A 12,264-nucleotide genomic window follows, 5' to 3' on the forward strand; every position below is an offset into this window, starting at 1 on the left:
GTAATGTTATCCATAATTTTAAAAACCTCCCTTAGAAACTCAAATTAGTATTTAACAATATTTCTTTTTTTATGAGCTATTTGTTTTTTGGCTTTTTTTTTTTTAAATCGTGCTTTAGGTGAAAATGTACAGGGCAAATTAGTTTCTCATTCAAAAATTTATACAGAAATGGTTTTGTGACATTGGTTGCAATCCCTGCAATATGTCAGCACTCTCCCCCTTTAACAGTATTTCTTTCGATGTGAGAAAATTCTTCCTGACACCCAACCTAACCCTTTCCTTTGACCGTTTAAGCTCATTATACTTCTCGTTCTGTCATCAATGGAGAATGTGGCTCTAGTTGCGAGATGTTTTGTTCCGTTGTTCTTCACGATCAAAGGCTGAATTCAGACCAGATACAAGTAAATGGAGAAACTCAAAGCCCAGTTGTCTTTCTTCACTCTGGGTTAGAACCGGTCCGGCGTTCAACATGTGCCTCATTAAATAAAACATTTACAGTACCGTGAGGCGGTGCGCCTCGTAAATATTTGAACAGCCAGAGGCTGCCCTCTTGTGGTTCAAGGGAAGGAGAACAGGCTTCCGGGGAACAGAAGGAGCTCCGTTAACTGCAGATCTCAGAAGTTCACGCTCAATGAGAAAACAGAGGAGATTTTGTGGCAATTAGAAGTGTATTAGGCAACCATTTTTACCCTCTGACCTTCACTGTTACTGTAGGTTGTCATCCAGTTATATAAGATAGAATGAGACAGTAATCTCCTTCCAGTCTTGTTCTTTATGAACCCTTCCCACTCCATTCTCACGCCATCCTACTTCCCCTGCCCTTCAGTGCCAACATATGGTGCTGGACATGTAGTAAGCGCAGAATTCTTTTGCAGAATTGAATACTCTGCAAAAAAAAAAAAAAAAGATAATTTCGATACAGATCACAAACCAGATTAAAGGAATTTTAAACTAAACCGATACATGTTCGTGTTGTCTTTAATGTGAACTCTTTATTAATAAACTAAAATTGCACATGTAAAACAGTTTCAGACAAATATGTACTCACCAGAAATATCTGTGACTGTTAAGCGTTACCAATCTGACATAGCCTTCCACTGAATTAAACGAACCACACACAAACATATCTGCAGGCTTAATCCAGGGTTTGTAAACTCAAATGCTACACGTGGTGAAAATGGCTTGCCACTAAGCTAAAGGTTGGTGTTATGAACCCATCCAGTGCACTGCGGAAGAAAGGCCTATCAATCTGCTTCTGTAAAGAGTAGAGTCACTGAAAACACAATTCCACTCTGCAGCACATGGGGTCACCACGAATCAGAATCAACTTGACGACAATAGCTTTTTTTTGTTGTTTTAAGACCACTACAGACCCATGGAAATTCCCGCCGCAGGAACCTGTCTTCTGAATAATCCAACACGTGCCCAAAGAGATAGAGGCCCTCCTGCTCTTACAAACCATCAAGTATTTAAAAGCTTTAATGTTTGCCAGCACTCATAGATTCTAAGAACGTATTTTCAAAATGAAACAACAAACAAATGTATTATGTATTTTTAAACTGTCAGCAAATACTTGTACTAACAAAAAAACTCATTGCCGTCAAGTTGGTTCCAACTCATAGCAACCGTATGGGACAGAGTAGAACTGCCTCACAGGGTTTCCAAGGCCACAGAATCTTTACTGAGGCAGACTGCCACATCTTTCTCCCACAGAGCAGCTGTTGGTTCGAACCACTGACCTTTCTTTTGCTAAGCAGCTGAGTGCTTTAACCACTGCATCACCAGGGCTCCTTACTTGTCCTGAAGTGAACTGTCATTGAATCATCATGGGCTTTTTCAAATATTTGCATCATTATTTGAATTAGTCATGCTTGTTCGCCATACTATTTCTTGAAAGGCATACGTGGGAAAGAGCAGCCTCTCCCAAACTCACTGTCATGTGGGACATTTTCATGCTGCTAAACTCTGAATGTGTTTCAGGATCCCAGCGCCATGCCAAGGCCTACCTCCCAGGACCTCGCAGGGTACTGGGACATGTTGCAGCTTTCCATTGAGGATGTCAGCATGAAGTTTGATGAACTGAACCAGTTAAAGCTCCATGACTGGAAGATAATAGAGTCACCTGAGAGGGAGGTAAGTATGCCCACACGACGAGATTTCTGGACGAACCGCTATTCACTGGCATCCTAGTACCTGCTAATCCAACTGCAGAAATGGTGTACTTCAAATACTAAATTATAATGTGTTTCCTAGTCTTTGGTTAGCAACACAGGATCCAATTTTCATTTTTATGTGTGTGTGTGTGTGTGTGTGTGTTTATATATAAATATTATATATAAATTGGGGTAGAAATGAAGTCATCTGGCATGTGTAGTAAATAACCGTTTCTCTCTTGCTGTGTTTCTTGTATATAGACAATTCAGAGAGACAGCAGCCAAAAAATACGTGTATATTTGTAGCTGTAATCTCGTTCCTGATAGGGGCCTATCCTCTGAATTATTTTCATCAAACCTTTGTTTTGATTGTATTTAAATGATTTTTCATAAGAAAAGTTTTAAGTCTGGTTACACTGACAATCTCTTACTCAAACTCTGTAGTTGTATGGTTGGAGTTAAAGATAAGACGTTTGCAACCTTATTCTGCAGCTTGATTATATAAACTTCCTATAGATCTGGAAGTCTTGCCCCATAAATTATACTGAAAATGTCCATTAAATTTTAACCTTACAATTTAACTTCTTCCTTTAAGATATCATCTTCATCAGAGCTAATATATAGGTCTGAATTAGCAATAAGTACATTGATTTCCTAACGCATTTTAGAGAAATTCTGAGTAATCATGATCTGATTTCTCTAGACAAACATAATAAACTAAAAGAAGATTAATCCAGCCTACTTCGGGGAAGTGATGTTTAAAATATACCTGAGGATGTATATTTTGGGAATTAGAATGACAGCCTCATAGGTGACCATGATCATCTGCTCTTTTTCCTAAAGTTTCCGTTGACCGTCAAGGTGGATTTCCAGGCTAGATGCCAGAGTGGATAACTGACAAATGCCCTTACTTTTACTGTAGATAACGGGGGCAGGCAAACACAGAAATGTATGTGTTGTACATAAGCCACAAATGATACATATACAAGTCCAAGTAATCTGTCATTGGGTTTTGAAGTGAAGGAAACACTAAGTAATGATTCCAAATGAAAATTTTATACTAAAATTGAATACTAAAATACCATTTACTAAATTAATCTAAAGATATGCAATAATCCTTATTTCATTCTTCAGTAATTGACAGCTAATAGAAACCTTTTTACCTAAGCTATTATACAGGTAGTCCCCAGCTTACGATGGGGTTGCATTCCAATGGCTGTCTCGTAACTCAAATACCTCTTTTTTTTTTTCCAGTCTTCATTATTATTGCCTTTTATTATCAGTATCTTTATAAGTTGATCTTTATTTGTCTTTGGGGGTTGGAAACATTACATGTAAATTTACAGCTTCAACATCGGCGGAGCTTCCTGCCTCTCCAGTATGTAAGCCAAAAAAAACCAGTCCTAAGTGCTGTCATAACTTGAATCTGTTGTAAGTTGGGGGCTACCTGTAGTTTTCTCTCTGTTTGGCTCTCCTTGTTTATTTCCTACCTAAAACAGCAGTCTTGGGAATAGAAGGTTACCACATTTGTTCACCCTTTACTTGCATAGCTGCTTTTTGCCCCCCAGTGTCCAAGCAAATCTGGCCCCCTTTGGATTTTTTGTGGGGGCTAAAAGGAGAAAGACACAGAGGTGCTTTTTTCTAACAATCAGACATCTGTTTAGAAGAAGAAAGGGGTTCTGGCCCCTCTTGTAACTTCTTGTGGGAAGGAACTCATTGACTATGCAGCACTCCAGTCATAACTCCATTATGAAGTAGAACCAGTTGGTAGATCCAACTTGGTTATTTAGTAACAACACTAAATAACACAACACAGTTTTGGACACAGACCTCTCACCAGAACCTTCTAAGCATTATATATTGCATCTGTTGCAGAATTGTGAAATTTATCTTTCTGAAAAAGGCATGCACATATCTTGGTGTGATTTATTTCAGAACATAAGCAGTCAAAAATAATCATTTGCATCTTTTTACCAAGCAAGTGAAAAATCATTATATATGTTGTTAATGGCAAGGGATTCTAGGCCTGCCATAGAGAATCTGGCCAAAGGTTACCTGGTACACTCACATATGATGGCTTTCATGAATGACATTTGCATTCTGGAGTCTGTGGAGAAGACGGCAGCATATGGCAGGAATGGCAAGTGGCACCTTCCAAAAAGACCTGTGATGCTCAAGAGCTTGGCGTCACGGGTGTTCGCGAAAGCTCAGAGATGACTGGTACTTGGAGAAATGTAGGAATAAGGGTTAAGTATTAATCTAGCAACAAATAAAAATAACTGTTGTTATTCTCTTCTTTCTATCCACCGATTTGTGTGTGTGTGAGGCATTAATTATATGCACGATGTGTGCAAACGTCACCGCTATTTATCAATTTTGACTTTTGATACTTTTCAGGAAGAGAGAAAGGTCCCCCCTCCAATACCAAAGAAGCCCCCAAAAGGGAAATTTCCTATCACGAGAGAAAAGTCCCTTGACCTGCCCGACAGACAACGTCAAGAAGCTCGAAGACGCCTCATGGCCGCTAAGAGAGCAGCGTCCTTCCGACAGAATTCTGCCACCGAGCGGGCTGACAGCATTGAGATCTACATCCCGGAGGCCCAGACCCGACTTTAAGGACAGAATGCTGCAACTTTTACCTTTTTGTTTTTTTTCTTTTTAACAAGATGCTTGTACAGTTTGTCACCTACCTGGTAATTTTTGTCCCATTTTCTCCAGTGACTACATCCTGGCTGTTGTGTTCTTTGTGCCATAAACACAGTGGAATGCTTTGGATTTCCTCTGAGTTTGCTGAGCTCATTGCAAGAATGACTTCTCTTTTTTTTAATTGATGGTCTGACTTACAATCAGCTATGTTGGATAGGCTTGGTGAGACCTAACTTATCCACCTTGTTCTCAGAGGACAACAAGAAACACCTCTTGAGATGGAACCCAGCTTACATTTTGTTATTTATATTTTTATAAATTGTGTGAAAATTAGAGATAAGAATAACAAATAACTATAAATGGGTACATCTCACCATTCACTAGAGGCATTAGATAACCCAAGTAGAAGGTGCTACAACTTGAAGTGCAGGAAAGAAAGAACCCATTTCTCCCTTTAACCTCTGGCTACTTTTCCCTGAATCCAGTTGATTCATCTGCCTACATGTCCGATATTTGTCACTAATAGAAAACATTAGGCTTGTATTCTCAAGTTTATGGTGATGAAAAGTGATCTCTCCAGCCACCAAAATTCCCTACTACATGGTTCTCCAAAAACCCAGGCGATTATATGTCTGAACTCATGAAAAATGTCCAGCACAGAATCAACACGTTCAAAACATAAACTGAATGCTCATACAAGGGAGTGATGGGTGAAAAGAATTTGGAGTCTTAAAAAGGCTAGCTCTTTTGTAGCAGGAGTGCAAAGGGGGAAAAAATGTCCTTACTTCTGTGAAATCATCATTGCATTTGTTTATTCATTTATAGCTTAAGAAATTACATACGTTTTTTCTTTAAGCTCACCATTTATGTTATATGTGATTTTTTTTTTTTTTATATATATATAGTCTCAAATTGCTCTATCAGCTGACATTCCAGGGTATCCTTTAAAAAAACAAAAAAAAAACAAAAACAGTTTGCTTGTTTAAAATGACAGTTGTGATGTTGTAAAAAGTTTAAGAAATCTGAATGTGAGTGGTAAGTATATTTCAGTTTAAATGGTAAAGACGAAATGTAGTTTACATTTGCATTTTTCCAGAATTCTTTGGTCCTATGCAGTATTGATAAAGCCAAGGATCTACTTCTTGCTTGTTGCAGACGTGAAGACAAAAAGGTCACATGTTGTGATTACCAGCTGTGGAATCCAATAAAAGTAATTCGTTTTCATGGCTCTGATCGGCACCAGAGAAAAACGGGAACTACTTTAATGGAAAGGCTCTACATTTTTTTTTTGTAATTAAATTCCAATGCAGTTATCAGTATTGCAACACCACTTCTAGAAAGTTAGCATTGCTATTCAGACACGTCTCCAAAAGAAGAGCCTATCAAATTTATCCATTTGATCCCAATTTTAGAGTTCTCACTTTTACTCATGGTAAAAGCAGGATGGCAACTGAAGACAGATGGTTCCACCAAGCTACCATGTCTTCCGTGGCCCTGCTTTGAGGAATACCGTGCACTCAGCCATAAGCGGAACAGCTTTTCGTTTACCCTGCAGCACTTTCTTCTCTCACCTTGAGTCGCACTTTACAATGGACCCAGCTCACTCTGCAGCCTGGTCCATTACCAAGAGCATTCAGGAGGTTCTTACCCAGTGGGGGCGTTCTTTAAGGATGCAGCTTTTCCTTTTCCTCGCATTCTACATTCCATGAAGCATGGGGTTCACTGGGTGCACAGTTGATACTAAAGCATGTTTAGTTTCAAAGTTTTACTTTTTTAAAGCTGCGTAGTGAAGAATTCCCTGTAAGAACAAAACCCTGTAAATTGAGCCTCACATCTGGTATATATTTACCAAACAGCCTTAAAGTATATTTGGAAGCAAAAATCAGTACGAATGTATATCCTTGAAAAATGCAAAAAAAAAAAAAAAAAAATCCCTGAAATATTCTTCTATAAATGAATCCTATTTCCCCAGAGTGTTCAAAGGATTTTTCTACCTAAAGAAAAAAGCAAAATCCTGAGTAGCGTACAATAATGATGCTTCTTCCTGTATTCACTATACTATGTTCAAAACAAATGTATTTGCGAGTATTGGCATTTTAGACTTTAAAAATGACGTATTATTTAAGATGAACTGCTATTTAGAAATAACCACAGAAAACAAAATGAGTGTATATTCCCTCTTTAAAGGAAATGTAAAATGCATTCATGCACGCCAGCCTACTCATGTATGTATATCTACTGGCAGCTGATGTGTGTTTTATCTAATTTCCTTGAACCTGTAAAAATGATATAAAAACAGATTATAAAAATTAGGCAGTAATTATTTATCTTAGATCCCAGATTCTGTAAACCTGACTTGAATGAGAGTATTCATGGATTTGGACTAATTTTTGATGTTTTATATATTCATTTTTATCTCAATCCCCAAACGTCTTGGCCTAAACCATCCCTAAATGAGCAAATACACCCACAGCTAAATTTTACAGCGGCTGTTGATTTGAAGTGGGTAAATGCATACAAACCCCTGCTTGGGCCACCGTGTTTCAAAGAAGATTATTTAATGGTGGAACAGATGCCTGCTGTAGGGCCGATGGAATGTTACCTGTTCATTTTACACGAACAAATGCAATATATTCAGTTCTCATACAGGTGATGGAAACGCAGAGATAAGCCAGGTTTATGTATTGCAGAGAAAAATAAAACTGTTTATAATACTTGTGTTAGTCAATCAAGCTAACTTATTTCAGTCGCTTCTAGCAGATGTATAATATAGAGCGATGGTGTGATCATTTCACCTTATTTAGGATATAATTTTATAAAAGATTATACATAAATTTGGGTTTCTAGAATATGGTTGAAAATAATGATGCACACTGTTCTGTGAACATTATTGTGAAGCAAAGTACAGTGCTCTCCATAACCACATACCTGTATTCCCTAAAGACAGAGCTAACTACTGAAGCCCAAATATTACTTTAGAAATCATTTTCCTCATAGCCAACAACTTGATATTGCCGTGCTGACCTTTAGTTAACTTTCAAAAGCAAAACACAAGTATAATAAACAGATTCTAAAGTTTCACAAAGCCCAGAAAAGGAAAAATGTCACTTGTTAACTAGAGTGCTTTCAATGTAATTCATCTCATACATCTTCATTGGTGATCATTGTGCTTAATGTAAAAATGATTATCAGTGACAAATGTTATCATTTTTTCTCAGCAAATTTCTATAACCATTCTAGAATGGTGTATAAAGAATTGGACGGTTGTATGATACTAGAACAGTACATTTTTGCTTAAAAGTAAATGTTGTCTACGTTTTCAACTCGAGATAATTCTAAAGACTTCAAGTATTAAGTAGAAAAGTGTATTATTAGAAATAAACTACATTTAAGGTTCTCTCTTAAAAAAAAACAGCCACTAAATCAGTGACTTACAAAGTAGAGGGAATCCCTCCCCACTGGCTCCTATGGAAGTGGTCAGATTTCCTGTTGGAAGAGAACACGATTCCAGAACACACAAATGCATGGGTTTGATCATTTCTTTTGGACTGGATGTTCCATTTGCCCTGTCTCGATATTTGCCTTTCTCAATACCATTAAGCAGCTACTGTTTCCATCACTTTGATTAAAGAATCAGTATTATATATTCAGGCATCTCTACTATTTTTGTTAGGACGTATAGCAGCCTCCCCCAGTCCAGGATGGAATTTTATTGGAAAGTTAATATTGCAGACATTTGGTCAAAGTGACCGTAGTAACTAACTACTGAATATGCTGTCTTTAGAATAGCTGTCTGGTTCAGGCCAAATCTTTTGGTGGAGAAGAGGAAGAGGGTGAGATGGGTAATAGTCTTCACCAGAAAGTCTTTTTCTTTGGCAGTAACTTGATCAGATTCAAGCCAGACCTCAAATGGTCCTGAGGATTCAGAAGCCAGTGGACTGTTTTAAGGGATACACAACTGATGTTTGAGCTGCTTTCTAGCTACGAATATCAATCAGCCTTTTTCAGAATTATGAAAGGTACCCCTAGACTGTCCAAATGGACAGAAATCCCATGTGCCATGATTTAGGAAGGCGAGTCTCCTTAGTTTGATCACCGTGGTGGTTGTTAGGTGCCGTTGAGTCGGTTATGTACAACAGAACGAAACACTGCCCTGTCCTGCCCCATCATAGATCATAGTCACCAGCATTATTGTTTATTGGAGACCTCCATGAATCTTGGTGGGGAGGGCAGAAGGAAACATGTCAGAGGTGATGTCTAACCTGAATGTAGAAGCGTTGTCCAAAACAGTACTAGTGTGGGAAGTGTTCCTAGATACAGTATTTGACCCACACTTTTGAAAATTGGAATATTCCTACCTACAAGCATAGAACCAAGTCCCCCCAAATTACTAAATTCTACATATTTTTGTCGTGTGTTAATTTCTCAACCATCATTTTCTCAATGCTTCAACTCCCAATTTTTTTTACTGCAAATTATCATACTAACAAGGCAGTTGAAGACAGTGGTATTCAAACCATACTCCCTTAGAACTTCCTGAGGGTTCTCTTTTCTTTTTATCTGCATATTTGTTTATACTTCTTTGTACGTTCTCATCAAATACAAGGTTATAAAACTTAAGGAAAAAAACTGAAAACACTAGCTTAGCAGCTCAAGAATCAGCAGCTGCTGAGTTAGTATCTTCATATGCACTAGTGCAATGACATTTTCTTCATTTAATACCCCTTCGCTCTCTGCATTAAAACACATCATTCAAGGTCAAACTGGATCCTGGTGCCTTCACAGCAAGAGCTCCATCTTGTCACTTTTATTACATGGATAATGGCGATAAATTGCAGGCAGCAAACAACGAGCTACAGGAAAGAGTAACCTTTTACACTTTAGGCTAAGTCCCCATTAGCACGAACAGCTCCAGAATATTTTGGAAACTAATGAAAAGTTGCCAGAAATCTCTAGCCAGCTAGTCAAGCAACCTGGGTTTTTATTCATACATCAGCCAGCAATTCATTTTAACTTCATGTCTCGGTTTTTCTTATCTATAAAGCAGGGATTATGGTTCCCATCCCTTAGCTCCCTCACAGATATATTGGGAGGATTAATAGCATATTGGCTCGAAAGTCCTCTGAGCTGTTTGGAAACAGGTGGTAAAAGTGTAAGTTATTGTTAAAGATTGTGTGCCAAAATTTAGTTTCATGGTCCTCTTCTTGAATGCTGTCATCCCAACTGTGTGGATAAGTTTTATCCAATAGTTGGAGATGCTTGCAAAGGTCAAGTCAGGTCATAACTATCCCCAAAATAATCGGGACATACAGATGCAGTGACACTTCCTCGGAATCCAGCCTCGGCTGGGCGAGAGACTCCAGGGAAATTTCATGACGGTCTGGGAACGGAGAACTAACTACCAGAGGCATCTCCTTTCCTTCCGCCTTGGAGTGTTTCTAGGATGTTTCCGTGAACAAGAACTGGGCACCCACTAGAATTAGGCAATGTTTTCACCATGACTTAAACTCGGCTGCCTCTTAGATCAAATGGAGAGATAGTAAACTAAACTTCGAGATGATAAAGAAAAAAATAATTTGGAAGCAGAAAACCGAGCACATGGGGAGTACCAAGAATGGAATCAGACAGACCGACCAAAATTGCTAAAGGCTTGTGGAGTCTAACCCCTCTAGTTCCAGCTCATTATAATTATTCCATTCACACTTCAAAGAATGCGGACGTGGTCCATGGGAATGCTGCAAGAGAAAAAAAAAATCTTCTCATCCTTGCAACATTGGAAAATGTCTCTAATTGTATGAATTGCTGTCCGAACCTGGCATTTCGATCCAGCGTTAAATTATTTCAAGTTTCAATCTAAACACTTGACAGCCGACTTCTTTGCAGAGGAAATGTTAGTAACATACTATCAAAATACTTTTGAAAAGATTTTGTATATATACCAACTAAGGTAACAAAGGTTTAGCTCCCTCCTTTCTTAGATTTACCTGACTCTTCATCACTGGTGCTTATTCCGAACCTGGAAGACTTCTGAGTCTAGTCTTTCATGTACTCAATGGGGGAGAGGAGATAAGGAAATTAAAAAGATTTATGCCAAGTTTCTTAAAATATAAATTTATCTCTTTCATGTAGACCATGGTCTCCACAGAGAATGTATTGGTTTCAGTCTGCTAATCCACGAGAAAGAAGCTCTAAGGTCGTTTCTGATAGCGTCTGGATGCTGCTTATTCATTCTTTGATTTATCCCGACTCACTGCCATGACCCAGCCCCAACCACTTTAATAAGATGATCATCTCACTTTTAAAGGGCTCAGCATGTATGTCTCTCACACTCCACTTTATAACCAGTTTGCTGAATTAAAAAAAGATTTCCCCTTACAAGTAGGAAGACCTAGTCTACTTTTTGAACTCTTATTTCCGAATGATAAGCCACTTGCCTCTGTACGCGTTCTTCCTGTATAGAGACACAGTTCACATCCCATTCTCCATAGTACATGCCAAAATACCCAGGTGTGGCCTAAGAACTAAATTAAATGCGTCTGATAGAAATTCAAGGAATGTTAGAACCAGGAAATTAGCTGTTTAGTTAAAGTTTTAAAAAAGTATATAAATATATATATAAATATATATACATATGAAATCATATCAACGAGGATGAACAGTGTGCCAAATATTCAACATCTGTACAAAGTTACGCTTCATTAGAATTATACTATTTTATGTAATTCTCTTTCTCATGCTTTTATGATTCCTTTGATAAATTCTATTTAGTAGCATGCAGGATACCTAATCTGAATGTACAGTATGCTATTTATCATCACAACAATTTCTTGCTTCTTGTTAATAACTTCTTATTAGAATACTGGTCATTCCTTTAAGACATTAAGGATTGCTTTACGCGACTTCTTTTTTTTCCCATGACTGTTTTTCACTCTGAGCTGATTATAAGAAAAATGTACTCACCATTCGCTCCATAATTCTTCTGTGATAATGCCTCTTTCAACTGATTTCTGTATTGCTGATGTTCATCTCCTGTAAATAGTTCTGCAATTAAATTTTTTGAGAAAAGTAATGTTTACTTTTTATTGGAGTGAATTCTCGTGTTATTTTAAACTCAGAAAAATCATAGACCAAAGACTTTTATCCAGAAAAAATGACATTCTTCCTCCACTATATATATTTTATTGTTGAAGTAGCCTCAATTTCTCTATATATTAAGGACAAATGGACATTCATTAAGGCTACAGATTTAATATGTATGCAAGAATGACACAGATTAAAATGAGTTTAAAATAAATAAGTACCACGGTATTTAGTTAATGGTTGTTTTAGACTCTTGAGTTACAACAAAACGAGACACAGGTTACAACAGACAATTGGATGAACAAAACATGTACAGGCTTGTTTTCATTTCCTAGTGCTACAGCAACACAAATACCGCCAGTGGGTGACTTTAAGGAACAGAAAC

At 37.7% G+C, this 12,264-nt stretch overlaps 1 protein-coding gene across 1 annotated transcript in view; it reads left to right on the forward strand.

Annotated features, from left to right (window-relative positions):
• Positions 1-4,769, forward strand: part of DLGAP2 (DLG associated protein 2) — a 216,922-nt gene extending 212,153 nt beyond the window's left edge. Inside the window, exons 10-12 of the mRNA XM_012554554.2 lie at positions 295-401; positions 1,981-2,133; positions 4,551-4,769. Coding sequence (XP_012410008.2) covers positions 295-401; positions 1,981-2,133; positions 4,551-4,769 — 479 coding nt within the window. The remainder of the gene's footprint in view (positions 1-294; positions 402-1,980; positions 2,134-4,550) is intronic.
• The last annotated feature ends 7,495 nt before the right edge of the window (positions 4,770-12,264 follow it).

This window comes from Trichechus manatus, unplaced genomic scaffold, assembly GCF_000243295.1.
Source record: "Trichechus manatus latirostris isolate Lorelei unplaced genomic scaffold, TriManLat1.0 scaffold00023, whole genome shotgun sequence".
NCBI lineage: Eukaryota > Metazoa > Chordata > Mammalia > Sirenia > Trichechidae > Trichechus > Trichechus manatus.